The following is a 16,074-nucleotide window of genomic DNA, read 5'->3' as shown; positions in this document are numbered from 1 at the left end:
GAAATACCCAAATATTTATAAATTAAGTTATGTCTTCCTATGTAACACATCAAATAAGAAAGCAAAAGGGTGTTGATGAACATGAAGCAGAGCAGATGTGTAAAGTCATAGTCAGTGGGCGGTTTGCAGGGCAGTGCCTCTTCAGTCAAGAAACACAATGCAGACCATCCCCAAAGTCAGCATCACTCCAAGAGCAGCAGGGAGCCTCTTGGGAGCTATGCAGGAGTTAGAAATGATTAGGCTTCAAATTCTGAGTCTCTTTCTATCAGTGGACGTAGGTGGTGATAAAAAAAAAAAAGCAATTAGAAATCCCATTCACTGCTGCTGGGATGGTAAAACCAGGGTGAAAACTTGGTTACAAAACTCAGCATGTAAATCACTCTGCAACCCTTGCAATGCTGTTTAAAGTCACTTACCAGAAGGAAGAAAACCATGGAAGAAGACAGTTATTTATGGAAGCAGCATAATAACTGTGTTATAATCATAGAATCCATGTTCACCAAAAGTAGAAAAGAGAGAAGTACTGGTTACACATGACAACAGGAATGACCCTGTTAAATATGCTGTGAGGCTGGAGAGGTGGCTCAGCTTTTAAGAGCACTTACTGCTTTTGCAGATGACCTGAATTCTATTCCCACAACCACACATGGTGGCTTGCAACCATCTATAACTCCATTCCGGGGAATCCAACATCCTCCTCTGACCTCCAGGGCACCAGACACGGGTACACATTCATACATGCAGGCCAAACATTCATGCACATAAAATTAATAAATCAAAAATAAAGTTTTTTTTATTTTCACACATAAATACAATACACTGCATACAACAAGAAGAAAACAATCAGAAATTATATAAAGGTTAGCACTCCATCAACTGTGCGATTCAGAGTAAATCTTTCTGTCTACTCTGAAACTACATTCTGTGTTTTGCTATATAAAAGAAAGATGATGGAATTGCTATTTCAGAACAAAAATGAAAAAAAAAACAATAAAAAAGCCACTGTGCTATGAAAGAGGACACATGCAAAAGAATGTGTGCTGTGTGATTCTATTTGTACAAAGTTGTGTAACACACAAAACTGACCCATAGCTGACAGACCAAAACAGCGATGACCGCCAGGAAGGGCAGTGATGACCTCAAGCCTGACAGGTGAGCATCCCTGGGTGAAACATCCTAGCTTGAAGGCTGCACTCTCCACTCTCCACCGAGGCTCATGTTACACAGCTGTGTGTATTTGCCAAAACTCAGTAAATGATGCTCAAACCCACTCATTTCACTGTCTGAAAATTTTGCCTTAAGCCAGCAAACCCTACAAACAGATCATTGCCTCCAATATGCACATGAAAGGATTTGAAGAAGAGTGAATTGATGTGTGCAGCTTGTTTTGAAATCCGTAAAAATATGTAGACACATGGATTAAAAAAAGGAAATGCATACAGAGCAAGAATTCAACAGCAGAGCACTGGTGACAAGTACACAGTTGTCTGCTAAATCCTATCCAATTCACTGTGCTTGAGTTCTTTCTGTAAGGCACTGTGCTATCAAAATCTGGGAAACAGGCTATAAGACAAATCTGAAAACCAGTGAGATGGTCAGCAGGTAAGAGCACTTGCTGCAGAGCCTGATAAACTGAGTTTGATTCTAAGAACCCACTTGGTAGAAGGAAAGAGCTGGTTCCTGTAAGCTGATCTCTGATCTCTACATAAACACCAACACATTCACCGGTGGGAGGACACATGAATGCATGTGCACACACACACAAGCACAAAGTAAATAATGTAGGACAAATTGAGGGAAGGTATTTGGTCATTCACGGAGGCTGCCCAGGATCATGAGCAGACCTTGAGGTGATAAAATAATCATGTAATGGCAAACAAACATTTGGTCAAATCAATAGACCATAACAAAAACTTTAGAACAAGAGGTTAACAAAGAAATCAAGGACTTCAAAACCCAGCTACACCAATGGATCCAGAAGAGAAGAGGCACAGAGGCAGCTGTGCATTTGGATGTTGGTATTAACTGTACCAAATAATATAGTTTACCATAGCCTAGAGGAAATTGTGTGAAGGAAGGAAGAAGCCAGAGCTAGAATGAACTCCTAGTTACATAGCAGATGCTTCTGCCCAAACCAAGAGAAGGCTGGCATCCTCTGCCATGATGACAAAGCTTCCTGGCTGAAGAGGACTACATAAGTCAACTCACACTTTCATGGGCATCAGGGTCTGGGAGGCAGATTGCTTGTTCTCTATTCTCAGTGGTGTGGAGAACATGGTGCCGCCATCAGACAATTCTCAAGTACATACTATTAGGAGTTAAACAATATCATGGGCTGGGTTATTTTCTCCAGTGTAGGATACCAAAAATCCTTATATCAGAAACATCTATAGCAGGCTATAGACAAACATCCTGCCCCAAACCCAGTTACCCACACTGACAAAAGGAAATGGCCAGTAGTGCCTCCAAGGAGCCTGCGACATAAATTACCTCCCTGGCTTTTGCCACAATGTCAGATTCTAAGTCATTCGTTCCAACTAGTTCATCAACAGCTGGATCAAGTCACACTGGTGCCTTCTGTCTCCTCAACAGGCACAGGGAAACATCTTCCTGAGGGCCACTTTGACATCCTTGTTCCTCAGAGAGTAAATGAGAGGGTTCAGGGTAGGGCTGACTGCTGTATACAATAAGGCAACAACCTTGCCATTCTCCAAGGAGGATCCAGAGCCAGGCTGCACATAGGTATAGATGACAGTGGAGTAATACAAGGTGACCACCACCAGGTGGGCAGAGCAGGTGGAGAAGGCACGCCTCTTGCCCTCTGCTGAGCGGATGCGCAGGATGCTGGCAATGATGAAACTGTACGATACCATGGTGAACAGGAAGTTGATCACACCAAAATAAACATCTGCGATAACGATCATGATGTTATTGAGGGTGGTTGGGCTGCAAGACAGAAGCAGCAGTGTTGGGACTTCACATAAAAAGTGACTGATTTGGTTGGGCCCACAGAAAGTGAGCCTTGCCATCAGGCCAGTGTGTACAGATGTGCTGGCTGCACTGATAACCCACACGCTGCCTGCGAGCAGGACACAGACAGGCCAACTCATCAGCATGCTGTAGTGCAGTGGGCGGCAGATGGCCACATAGCGGTCATAGGCCATGGCAGTGAGCAACAGAAGTTCAGCCCCCAGAAACCAGGTCAGAAAGAAGAGCTGAGTCATGCAACCTTTGTAAGAGATGTGGCTGCCCTTACCCAGCAGACCGCCAAGCAGCTTGGGAAGGACAGTGGACGTGCAGACGATGTCCAACAGAGCTAGGTTTGCAAGGAAGAAGTACATGGGGTTGTGAAGACTTGGGTTCAGGCTGATTGCCATGATGATGAGGGTGTTTCCAGCAAGAGCCAGGATGTAAAGAAGGAAGAAAAAGACCAAGAAGAGAGTCTGGAGCCCAGGATCCCCAGAGAATCCCTGCAGGACAAACTCTACCACAGCTGTGTAGTTGTTCGTTGCCATTTGAGAGTGGGTCACTGGGAGTTATTATGACACAGATGGGTATTGTCAAGGAGACACAGGGTGTAGGGAAGCCATCATCTCACACTGGGTTCAGCCAGCTGTAACTAGGAGCGCTTGTCATGAGTGCCATTGCTGTAGAAATGATGACATCATCTCTCAACACTGTGATAGTCTGAGCATAAACTCTCTACTCTACACACAGTAGACCCAGAACAGAAGAAAACCTTGCTTGGGGTGAGCAGTATCCCTCAGTAGCTTCTGTTCGCTTTGATATTGATCGCGGCCTATGATACCATGTGACCTGGAGCTCCTATAATGATATATGCCAGCCTGCTAAGGCATACCAATGGCCAATCTGTTCCCCAGCACAGATCTTTTGAACCTAGAAAGGACCAGCCTTATCACAGGGTGGGCCAGGCTTCTCAGAGGCAGGATGCAAAACAGCTCTCAGGAACATGCTTGACAGTCTGGAGGGAGCATGGCATGTGGTTGGTACAGATGGGCCAGGCTCTTGGGGGATGAACTGGTCTTAGCTCTTCTGTGAACTCTACATCTGTCTATTTCTCCACTGCCACTTTAAGTCACTCCCTTGTGGACGATAAGCACAGTGAGGTAGACAAGTATCACCCACTCCCCCAGGCCTGGTGGAGGCTTGTGCCCACCAGAGAAGGTGTCAGGCTGTGCCTGCTTAAAGCCAAGCCCCAAACATCTAGGCTGTCACTCCTTCCCAGCTTCAAGCCTGTCTTCCTACACCTTGTACACTGACCTGTCTCTAATCACACAGGCCTCTTAGCATATGGGCCTCTCAGGCCAAGAAGCGTGCAGTGAAAAAGCTCTCCTCTGCCTAAGTGTCTCCACGGGAGTGAGCACTCCCAGGCCCATCCTAGAGATTCTATGAGTGGGATGTTGCATACATGAAGCCAAAGAAATCACTCCAGGGCATAGCCTGAACAAGAAAGCCTATCTTTCCCGCCTTGTGAATGTGCACATAAAAGCCTTTCTCCTACAGGTGAGCTTGAGAGCAGGGACAGAGCTTTTGCTATGCCGCTCTCACCACCCACTGAAGAGCCAAGCTATTCTCCTGGACCCATACTCGTCCACACAAAGGCAAGCGCTGGTCTGTCAGCATTCCTTGCAGATAGACTTCAACCTGCATGTAAGACTTCTCTATTGAACCCCCAAGTTCCCTCTGTCTGAACCTCAGCCCCAGTACCTGTCTGCCTATAGATCTTTGGGCCACAGGTGGCTCTGAGTCCTGAGCTCTGCACCAGAGTCAAATAATACCACCATGTCCCTCTCTCAGAGATCCAGGTCTGTCTGAGCCAAGGGCAGGATATCTGTTCATACTGATCAACAGCCAAGATAGGTCACAAAGCAGACCTGCAGAAGCCACTGAAACTAATGAAGTAAAGGGATTCTGCAAACAGTTGGGTTTTCCCCTCTGCTTTTATATACTAAAGTAGGTCAGGGCAAAAATGAAATCTGTTTTGAGAATCTCCCCATCTCCAAAAAGAAAAAGAGATAGAGACAGACAGACAGAGAGAGAAGAGAGAGAGAGAGAGAGAGAGAGAGAGAGAGAGAGAGAGAGAGAGAGACAGAGAGAGAGAGAGACAGAGAGAGACAGAGAGAGGAGAGAGAGACAGAGACAGAGAGACAGAGACCAGAGACAGGGGAGAGAGAGGGGGAGAGAGAGGAGAGACAGAGAGAGAAGAGAGAGAGAGAGAGAGAGAGTGAGAGAGAGGGGGAGAGAGGGAAAGAGTGGGGGAGAGAGGGGGAGAGAGGGAGAGAGACAGAGGGAGGGAGGGAGAGAGAGAGAGAGAGAGAGAGAGAGAGAGAGAGAGAGAGAGAGAGAGAGAGAGAGAGAGAGAGCAAGGTAGATGACCAAAAGCAGGAAGTGTATGGAGAAGGAGTAACTCACATGGAAGAAGTTGTCCCTCACTGCCCGTCTAAGCCCAAGATGTCTACACGTCATGGAGAACATGCAGTGTGGCCACAAGTTTAGAGCCCTGTGTCTCTATTGTTTGCTGTTGACCTTAAAGTGGGGTCTGCCCCTTGGGGTGGACACTGAGACTGAGAGAGAGTGTTCCTCAGAGAGCAATTACCCACACTGAAGTAAACAGGAGTCCCTGTGGGCCATAGTCCCTAAGCCGAGGCACTAGGACCCTAAGGCATGGAGAACGCAGGTGCCTGAGGCCATAATCACAGCTCTTGGACAATGACCTCTATGGTGATTTTTACCCTGGGGATACCCTCAAGACAGCTTGGCTGAGAGCCATGTACCCTTGATGCCCATGGGAAGATGTATTTTGTGTTAGCAAACTATTCCTCAGCATAGTCTATGGGTTTATCTTACCCCACTACATCACCTTGGTCTGGCATGGTCCTATCAATAAACCAACACTGGCTGGTTCATCACTGCATGGAGAGAATGCATGGGCCACTCTCATTGCGCTGTGGTACCAGTCAATGTGGCACATCACCTTTGAGGAGGATGAATCTTTTTTCACCGTAGTTTTCAAAGTCCCACATGAGGACAGAGTGTGTGAAGTCTGTGGAGGTGGAGGTCAGCAACAGCAAACCGGACTTTGGCTCCACCATGTTCTGTGGCTTTGGGTATGGATGGCAAGGCACAAGAGCTCTGAGCAGGAGCTTGGCATCCTTGAATAGCCAGGAGACCCCACAGTGAGCTCATGAGTCATCTCTTGCAGTCACAGAACAGTACAGAAAGTAACCATTCTGAATCAGTCGTTACAAACCAGACAAACAAAAACAAAGGAGCTAAAATTAATCCAAAATTCACTCACAAACCAAATGATCATCAACTTTACAGAACAACAAATGCAACAGTTTTAGCAGGACTCAAGATTTGAGCAATTCCTAGAGTACATTAAGATGTGGTATGAGCTTCAACCACATCTGATCTTTCTAGTCATTTTTCCATAAAGGGAATATACTAAGGTATAAAACTTATAGGTAATCAAAGGCTTCTATAATACTGGTTTAGGATATCTCATGGTCCAAAATAAGTCACCATGTTTCTAGCATATAAGCCTCCAACTTGGGGCTAATTGGTTAATGAAAAAAGGATGCTCATCTGACCCTCCCTGACTTGGAACACAGGTCATCCACAGAGCAGGACAGCTAGACAGCCCAGCAGCGAGACATGGCAGTTTGGCCATGGACCCAACAACTGCGCGTATGGACTCGGTATTCTACCTGTGGGAAAACATGTGCTTCTAGAGCTGGTGTCCTGGCCACACTCAGTGAAGGTCATTAACAGCTGGAAGGGGCTACAGAGCCAAGAACTTGAGTGAGCTGGGCAGCCCTGCATCTGGCTTGTCCTCTGCCCCTTGAAGCAGGCCGACCCACTCCATCTCAGGTATGACAGCACAGCATACAGGGGGCTTTGACTCCTGATGGTCAGAAGGCACATTGGGTTACATTTTTTTGTTTTTCACTTCAGAGGCAATTGTAGCATTGTGTCCTACCTGACCCCAAACAGGAAAGAGTAAAAACTAGGAGGAGCTGGTCATGGAGCCTCTGTGCAAGCAAGTCTGAGGACATTCGATGGGCTCCTGCAGAACACACAGCAGCATCGCCTTTTCTATAACACACCAGTGCTTTAAAGGACTGACAATGCATGTACTAATGTAGGAGCTCCTGCTGGCCATCACTCTAGATCATGGGAGTATGAAGATTCATCACGGAGTCAAGCAGGCCTGTCTGGGCTACATCTAAGGAGAACAGCACTTGGAATACTTTGGTGGCTGCCTTCTCATGTGAACTAAAAGAGAACTGATCTGAAGATGTCCTTGGGCCTTCCTTGTTTAGGAGGACGGCATAGTCAGGCTTTACCCTCTGATTGTGGTATACTAGAGTCCCACTGGTTAAAGTCCCTGAGCTGCTTAGGGGCTGGTGCACATGGGACTACTCAATGCCAGGTATCAGTCACTGGGGACCAATTTGTTGCCTTTGTATTTGATCCTACCTCATCCAGCAGTTTGGACATGAAGAACTCCTGGGACTCCATTTAGCTATGATCTATGAAGACAAATGTATTATAGCTTAACACATCTACATGAACCCAAAGTTACATCGCTAGGCTCAGTCCATAGCTCCGAGGAGGTAGGCAGCAGATCTAGAACTCAATCCCTCATGAAAAGTAAAAAGACAACCTCACATCATGAATGGAAGGCTCCAGAGCCCTTCTTATTTTACAGCACTACTGGAATATCCAAAGCTTGCCATCCTATGCAGGGATACCCACTGTGTGCCTCTTCTGCCTGTCTCAATTGCATTGGGCTGGGACGCTGGCCTGTTCATATTGCCAAAATCCTGGGCTCCCTCTCAGGAGATTGCTCTCCAGAAAAAGCCCTTGTTTCTCCCTCTGAGTCTAGGCTGCCTCCCTAGATGCTCTCTGTGGTTCTGGTTGTGGATTTGTTTTTGTGTTTATCTTGTTTTTTGTTTTGTGTTATTCTGTAGATAGAATCTTAGTGTGCAGTTTAGGTTGGCCTTTAACTCCAGGTCCCCTCAGCCCCTGTGGTGCTGGGATTATAGGTGTGCCCACCATACCTGACTCATCTATAAATTTGTATTTGCTGGAAGCTAAGAAAAACATTAACAAAGACATCAATCAGAAGAGTAAGTGTGTTACAAAATCACAAGCTGCAGTGCAAGTGTTTGTCTGACTCATAAATAATCTTCTGCTCCTATGTACTTCACTCCTGTTATGGCTTCCTACTCGTGAACTGTGCTAGCCTTGGTACCGTGTCCTCACTGGCCTTAGCATCCAGCAAGAGCATCCAGTTTGTATCATAACAAAATGAATCCTCCCTTCTTCATCTGCTTCACTGAGGCCAACACTGAGTGGCTCACCTTGCCTCCATAGAGCCCAACAATGCTCCCACTGGCTCAGCCGTACCCATGGTACCTTGTTCACTGTGGCTTTTCCCATCTATCATATCAGCAAACATTTCCCCCCCACACAATGTAGGACACTCATCCTGTCAGTGCAGAAGCATCACTGACCACTGACCATGAAGGAATGTGTTCATACTCACCACTCCTTACATTAACATGGGTAATTCTTTCTCAGAGCCATAGTGAGCTGATGTCACATAGCAGTTTCCCCCTAGATTGAAACATTCCATTTTTGCAGGAAACTGCTTAGGCCAGAAGGTTATTTAAAAAAAAAAAAAAAAAAAAAAAAAAAAGGTTAGGTTCCTTAAAACTAATCAGATTCACTAGGCCCCTCCCATCCAAGAATAAACAATAAATGTTGCTGAAAGTCACTCTCAGACACTCCAAGCTGCAGAGAAGACTCAGACCAAGCCAGCTGCCCAGAAGAAGAAGAAACCAATTGGAAGATGTTTAGATCAACTGAAATCCTGGGAAAGGACTCACCCCAACTGCTGAGCTGCCTGTAGTCTGTGCAGTGTGCTCTGGGTTCTGAAATTTTGTGAGCTGTCCTCCAAGCTGGCGTGGGCTTTGTTAATGCAGCCTTTGAATAATTTCTGCTTCTGTAAGTAACCCCTACTCCATAGTATGTTAAGCAACCCCAGTAAAACCAGGTGGTTCACTAAGGTGGGCTTTGGTGATGTCTGCCCTTTGGTCTATCACAGGCTTCCTGATGAGTGCCTTGTTTGTAAAAACAGAATTTCTATGAGATTACAACTGGCCTTGATAGACCCTTATCAGTCATCCCAGAAAGGAATGTCTGTTGTGACAGCCCATCTCCTAAGATAATCTGTCTCACCTTGGGCAAACAATTTCTGAATCTGTGATCTGCTATAGTCACACACTTAAACTATTCAAATTTCTTTTCTTTTCTTTTTCTTTCTTTCTTTCTTTTATTTTATTTTGAGACATAGTTTCGCTGTGTAGTCTTGCCTGTCCTGGATTCACTTTGTACACCAGGCTGGCCTCAAACTCATAGCAATCTGCCTGCCTCTGCCTGCCTGAGTGCTAGGATTAAAGACATGCACCATCACACCTGGATAAGGCATTTTCTTTTTATTTATTTATTTTTAATTTTGATCCTTTTTATTTTTCTATTTGAGGCAGAAAATGTAAACTAAAGCAGACCTTTGAGATAATGACAGTAAGATTTCTTTTTTCAACAGGAATCCTGAAAATTAGGCAGCATGATATTTTCACAGAGAATGTCTTACAGGAACATTGTATTCTTCTGTGTTCTGGGAAAAAACTTTCAGGCACCAACAAGCTCCTAAGAAAGACGCATCACGGGAAGAGCTAAGGCATTTTCATATTAGTGATTCTTGGAGGTGGAGGAAACCAACTGCATTGTGGGTAGTGCCATCCCTGAGCAGGCGGTTCTGGCTTTTATAAGAAAAGAGGCTGAGCAAGCCAGGAAGAAAAAGCCAGTGAGCAGCATTCCTCTGTGGCCTCTGTATCAGATCCCACCACAGGTTCCTCCCCTGCATAAGTTCCTCCCAGTTTTGTTTTCTTTTTTTCCTCTTTTTTAAAAATGGATTTTTTTTTCAGACACTATATTCTGATTATGGTTCCCCTCGTCCCTATTCCTTCCAGTTCCTCGCCAGCTCCTCCCATTGGTAGCCACACCCTTCTGTCTTTCATTAAAAAACAAACAGGCATCTAAAGAATAATAAGATACAATACAATAAAAATAATCAAAACCAAACAAATGAGACTGTGTCAAAACAACCAAACAAGAGGAAGAGCCCAAGAAAAAGCTCAAGAAACTGATATAGACACAGAGACACTTCAAACACACAAGAATCCCATTAAAAAATAAAACTGGAAGCCATAATACATACATCAAGGACCTATAAGGTTAAACAAGAAGAAGAAGAAGAAGAAGAAGAAGAAAGAAGAAAGAAGAAGAAGAAGAAGAAGAAGAAGAAGAAGAAGAAGAAGAAGAAGAAGAAGAAGAAGAAGAAACCAAACAAAAATGCCCTGGCTTAACAATATGACAAAGGAACCTCCAAAGATGCCACTAAGTTTGTTTTCTGTTGGCTGTCTATTGCTGAGCATGTAGTTTGTTTCTGGAGGGAAACACACTTGGAGAAAACTAAATTTTTCATTTGAAAGTGGCTATCAGTTGGAGAGGGCTTCTGTGTTAGGAATGAGGGTGTGTGTCCATTTCTCCTTTCAGTGTTAGGATTTCTCCTGGTGCAGACCCATGCCAGCCCTGTGCATGCTGCCTCAGTCTCTGTAAGTTCATATGTGTGACAGTCCTGTTTTATCTAGAGAGCCTTGATTCCTTCATGTTCTCCAACCCCACTGGCTCTTACACTCTTGTTACCTCCACTTCCTCCCGAGCCCTGAGGAGAGGGATCTGATGGAGATATTCTTTTTAGAGCTAAGTTTTCCAAGACCTCTCAAGCTCTGTATATTGTCTGTCTGTGAGTCTCTGTATTTTTTCCATCTACTACAGGAGGAAAGTTCTTTGATGAAGGTTGAACAAGGCACTGATCTATGAGTGTAGTCAAATGTTGTTAGGAGGAATTTGATAGCCACGCTCCTTTAGTAAAACGGTATTATTTTATTTTCTCCTAGGTCCCTGCCTATCTAGTGTCGGGTTCTTGGCCACCCAAGCAGCATTGGGTAAGACTTTCATCTCATGGAGTAGGCCTGAACTCAAATCAGATATTGACTGGTTACTCCCATAGCTTTGTGCCACTACTGCTCTTGCAGACAGGTCACTCTTGTAGATCAAAGGGTTTGTAGCTGGGTTGGGGTTCACCTTTCTGCTTTGGTACTGTAAAGTGTCATAGGCATTAAGGCCCTAGATAGGTATCTACTCACTCATGCCTGCTGTGCTGGTTTGAATAAGAACAGCCCAATAGGCTCATATATTTGAATGCTTAGTCACCAGGGAGTGACACTATTTGGGAAGGATTAGAAGGTGTGGGCTTGTTGAAGGAAGTGTGTCACCAGGGGAAGGATGTCAAAAGAGCCATTCTTCTCTCAGCTTCTTCTGCAGTGCCATGTGTGCTGTCATGATCCCACCATGCCATGATGATAAGGGACTAAGCATGGTAAGCAAGCCCCTAATCAAATGCTTTCTTTTGTAAAAGTTGCCTTGGTCATGGTGTATAGTCACAGCAATAGACACCGTAACTTAGTCATCTGGTACTGGAATCTGAGCCAACTTCTCAGGAGTTGAGATTATGGATCTTAAGAAAGAATCTACTACAGCCACTTTCTTGACCAGATAATTCCCAACTACATTCAATTCTTATCCTTATACCAACAGGTAAATTGGTATAAGTTCCAGGAAGAAAAGCAACTCAAGGATGTGGCAACCTTCACCAAAGGAACTTTTCTTTTTACAGCAAATGGAGACCATGACAGAAAACCACAACTGGATACAATACAGGTATCAATGACTGTGAGTCGTTCAGCCCCAGTGGATACATACATATCCCACCCAGCTCCTGAATCTATGGCCCAGGAAACACTGAGGAAGAGGGAGCAAGAAGACTGTAAGAGCCAAAAACCAAGAAGTCTTCTGCAAACAATCTCTCATAGAAAGGGCTGTATAAACAAGACCAGGACGATGGAAGTAGCAATGGATATGTTAAAATGGAAAGGGAAACGTTTGAGGATTCCATCCCTCGACAAAGAACTGCAAGCCACTGTGGGTTGCAGGGAGGAGAATTAGCCTACCAGGAGATGTGTCCCTTATTGGCTTTCTGATGCTGAAACCATAACCATATACACACAAACAACAAAAACAGACGCAGCAGATGTATTTGTGTATATGTAAAAATATAACCAAATGTAAACTGGCTATTGACTCGACAATGGAGGGTATAAGAGGAGTTTGAGTGAGGGTAGCTGGGCATGTCTGGATGCAAGGCTGAAGTGAGCTACTTATTTCAATTAAAAACATTTTTAAAACAATAAATAAATGCAGGGTTAAAACTATTGATAGATAAGTGAATGTACATACTAAAGCCAGCACACAGATGCCAAAGGTGAAATGTGGGCAGTGCACATGAGGGTGAACACTGCAGAATGCTTTGACACTATTATGTGCTTGAATTTCCACAATCAAATTGGAGGGGGGAGTCAACAAAAAGTCTAATATGTTTAAGGAGTTTAAAGTACAGATCAACAACACAAGAGTAATTGGGAAATTACTTTAGCAGGATGTTAAAAAAACACTTAGAACTGAATGCTAACATAATTCTGCGTATCAGAACATGCAGGATTCCATAAAAATAGTTCAGAGTGCAACTCAGTGCTTAAATACTATTATGAAAAGTAACTGCTAAAAATAAGTGAGTGAAGTGAAGTTTTAATTGAAATTTAATTTAATTTGAATTGAAAATTCACATAATTACATGCTACAATAAACCATGTAGAAGGTAAGTGACTAGAAAGAGAAGAATTTAATAAAGAAGAAAATATAAAAGTATAAACTTTTGGTTTTGAAAAGTCAGAAAACAATTCCTGAGCAAGATTGGTCAAGAGAAAAATACAAATAGCATAGAGTATAATAAGGGAAAATTCAAAAGTGACACAGAACAGAGTGCTATGAGTCACTTCAAGCTTAGATTGAATGACTAAGCTTCTACATAAATATAAGTCTGAATGGTCCTGCACTCACCAAGGAAACTAAAACTTTGTCTCAATTTTGACTTCAAAATTAGCAGCAGCCCCACACTATTTTACAGATGGTAGTTCTTTAAAAAATATCTTGTGTGATGGTTATATTTTTATTTTTAGAAAACCTTTGTGTATAATATATTCTGATCACACTTTCTCCTCTCCCCACTGGCCCAACTCCACACATTTTCTCTCTCTTTAAAAAACATTTGAGATTCTTTTAAAATTACTTTGCCACATGAAAGTCTTCACTTACCAGGATATCAGGATAGGTGTGGGGGCTTCCTATTGGGACTCCAGGGATCCAAGATGGCGGCGAGCAGTGTGGACCGCGTTTGGAGGCTCCAGTGAACAATTCAGGGAATTGCACAGATTTATGAGCCAGGAACACCGAGGTCCCAACACCACGGCAGCGGGAGTGCTCCATGGTTCAGAGGGACCAGGGTGTGGAGGACCTGCGTGCCCCTGCACATGGAAGGAGCATGGATTTTCTCTGATCGGAGTGACAGCGGCAGAGGCAGCAGCACCAGCGGCACCAGCATCACCAGCGGCACCAGCGGCACCAGTGGCACCAGCGGCGGTGGCTGAGGTTTACAGCTCATAGCCTTCCAGTGGAGGCAATTGGTGTGGTGGCTGGTGGGAGTTGATGCGGGAGAGGGGACTCTGGGCAGGATTTGGGTCGCGTGGTGCCTTCGGACCCAGACTGGACTAGGCGGACAGTTCGGCCCCAGAGTCCCGGGTTCTGGCCCAGCCCAGCAAGCAATTCCCCTGCTGTGGCGCAGGCTTGGCAGAGCGCTCAGTTCCACCCTAGGCACCACCTCAGCCCAGCGGCAGCTCCCCTGCAGTGATGCACTATGGGCGGAGCACTCGCTTCCACCACCGGCGTTAACTCAGCGGAGCCGCAGTTCTCTTGCTGTGACACAGCCTGGGTGGAACGCTCAGTTCCAACACTGGTGCTGACTCAGCGCAGCCGCAGTTCTCCTGCTGTGACGCAGGCTGGAAAGAGCGCTCGGTTCCACCACCCATGCTGGCTCAGCGCAGCCGCAGTTCTCCTGCTGTGACGAAGGCTGGGTGGAGCGCTAAGTTCCACCAGCTCTAAGACTCTGGTTGGACACAGTGTGCAGTTTGAATCCAGAATTCCTGGCTGAGATTGGTGGACAGTTCGGGCCCTGAGTCAATAACTGGCCACAGCACACACTTTGGGCCAAAAGCCCCTAGCTGAGCGTGGTGCGTAGTCCCAGCCCAAAAATTCAGGCTGGACCTTGTGTGCATTTTTGGGCCCAGAATCCCTAGCTGAGCTCGGCAGACAGTTCAGGCCCTGAGAACCTAGCTGAGTTCGGCCCGTGGTTCGGGCCCAGTGTTTCTGGCTGGACTTGGCAGGGGACACAGAAGGCTGTGGATACCTGGGCCTGACCCAACGCTCATTCAGAGACCCAGAAAGATTGCAGGACCTACAACACAAGGGAGCTGAAATTCACTGGCTGTGAGAGTCCAAAACAACAGGGCTAACCTCCTAACATCCACACCAGTGAAGCATTAGAGCTCCCAGCCTAGGGAAAACTTGAGAAAACAAGTGAATCTATCATCAGACACCCTCCATCCAACTCTGGAAGCTACCCAACAAAAACAAAGATGGCAAGATGTCTAAAGGACAGCGAAAAAGCACACGCAAAAAAACCCAAAACAACATGGCGTCTCCAGTTTCCAGCTATCCTAAAGAAAACAACCCAGAGAACTCAAATACGATGAAAATACAAGAAAATGACCTCAAATCCTTACTAATGAAGATGGTAATGGAGGAAACAAATAAAATTCATAATCAAATGCAGGAAGACGCAGCCAAACAGGTGAGAGACATAAAAGAAGCACATAGAGTGGAACTGGAAAATTTTCAGGAATACACAAACAATCAGATGAAAGAAGTCAAAAAGTCAGTTCAAGATCTGAAAATGAAAATGGATTCAATGATAAACACACAGACAGAAGAAAAACGGGAACGTGAGACCTCAGAGAAGAAGGCGAGCAACACAGAGGTGAGCTTTTCTAACAGAATCCAAGAGATGGAAGAACGAATCTCAGGTCTAGAGGATACAATCACAGATCTTGAAGCAACGATTAAAGAAAATGCCAAATCTTGAAAACTCCTGACACAAAACATCCAAGAGATTAAGGACACCATGAAAAGAAGAAATTTGAGGATAATAGGCATTGAAGAAAGAGAAGATACCAGACTCCAAGGCCCAGAAATTATTCTCAACAAAATCGTAGAAGAAAATTTCCCCAATCTAAAGAAAGAGATGCCTATAAACATACAAGAGGCCTACAGAACACCAAATAGAATTGACCAGAAAAGAAAAACTGCCCGTCACATAATAAGCAAAACACAAAACATGCAGAACAAAGAAAAAATATTAAAGCTGAAAGGGAAAAGGGCCAAATAACATTTAATGGTAAACCTATCAGAATTACACCTGACTTCTCAGCAGGGACCATAAAAGCCAGAAGGGCCTGGACAGAGATCCTGCAAACCCTAAGAGACCACAGATGCCAGGCCAGACTACCTTACCCAGCAAAACTATCAATAACCATTGATGGAGAAAACAAAATACTCCATGACAAAAAAAAAAAAAAAATTCAAACAGTACCTATCCACAAATCCAGCTTTACAGAAGGTACTAGAAGGAAAACTCTATCCCAAAGGGTCAAGCTACAACCAAAACTACTCAGGAAATAGATAACTATCCCATGGCAAAAACACAACTACACAAACGCTCGACTGGAAACATCAAAATTAAGACTCTTAACAGTCACTGGTCATTAATATCTCTCAACATCAATGGCCTCAATTCTCCAATTAAAAGACACAGACTAACTGAATGGGTGCATAAACAATATCCAACATTCTTCTGCATTCAAGAAACACACCTCACCCATAATGAAAGACATTACCTCAGGGTAAAAA

At 44.6% G+C, this 16,074-nt stretch overlaps 1 protein-coding gene across 1 annotated transcript; it reads right to left on the bottom strand.

Annotated features, from left to right (window-relative positions):
* Positions 1 to 2,538: 2,538 nt before the first annotated feature.
* On the bottom strand, positions 2,539 to 3,515 carry LOC127189969 (olfactory receptor 13A1-like). The gene has a single exon (XM_051147021.1). It carries the CDS (start codon positions 3,513 to 3,515, stop codon positions 2,586 to 2,588), a length of 930 nt encoding a protein of 309 aa, XP_051002978.1. The 3' UTR covers positions 2,539 to 2,585.
* Positions 3,516 to 16,074: the final 12,559 nt, after the last annotated feature.

The sequence above is a fragment of the Acomys russatus genome, chromosome 5 (assembly GCF_903995435.1).
Source record: "Acomys russatus chromosome 5, mAcoRus1.1, whole genome shotgun sequence".
In the NCBI taxonomy this organism is placed as follows: Eukaryota; Metazoa; Chordata; class Mammalia; order Rodentia; family Muridae; genus Acomys; species Acomys russatus.
Note: the sequence above shows the minus strand (reverse complement) of the source record. Positions and strands in the feature narration are given on the sequence as shown.

Excerpts from the sequence above, each read along its gene's own strand:
- LOC127189969 (XM_051147021.1), bottom strand. The coding sequence starts at position 3,515 with ATGGCAACGAACAACTACACAGCTGTGGTAGAGTTTGTCCTGCAGGGA.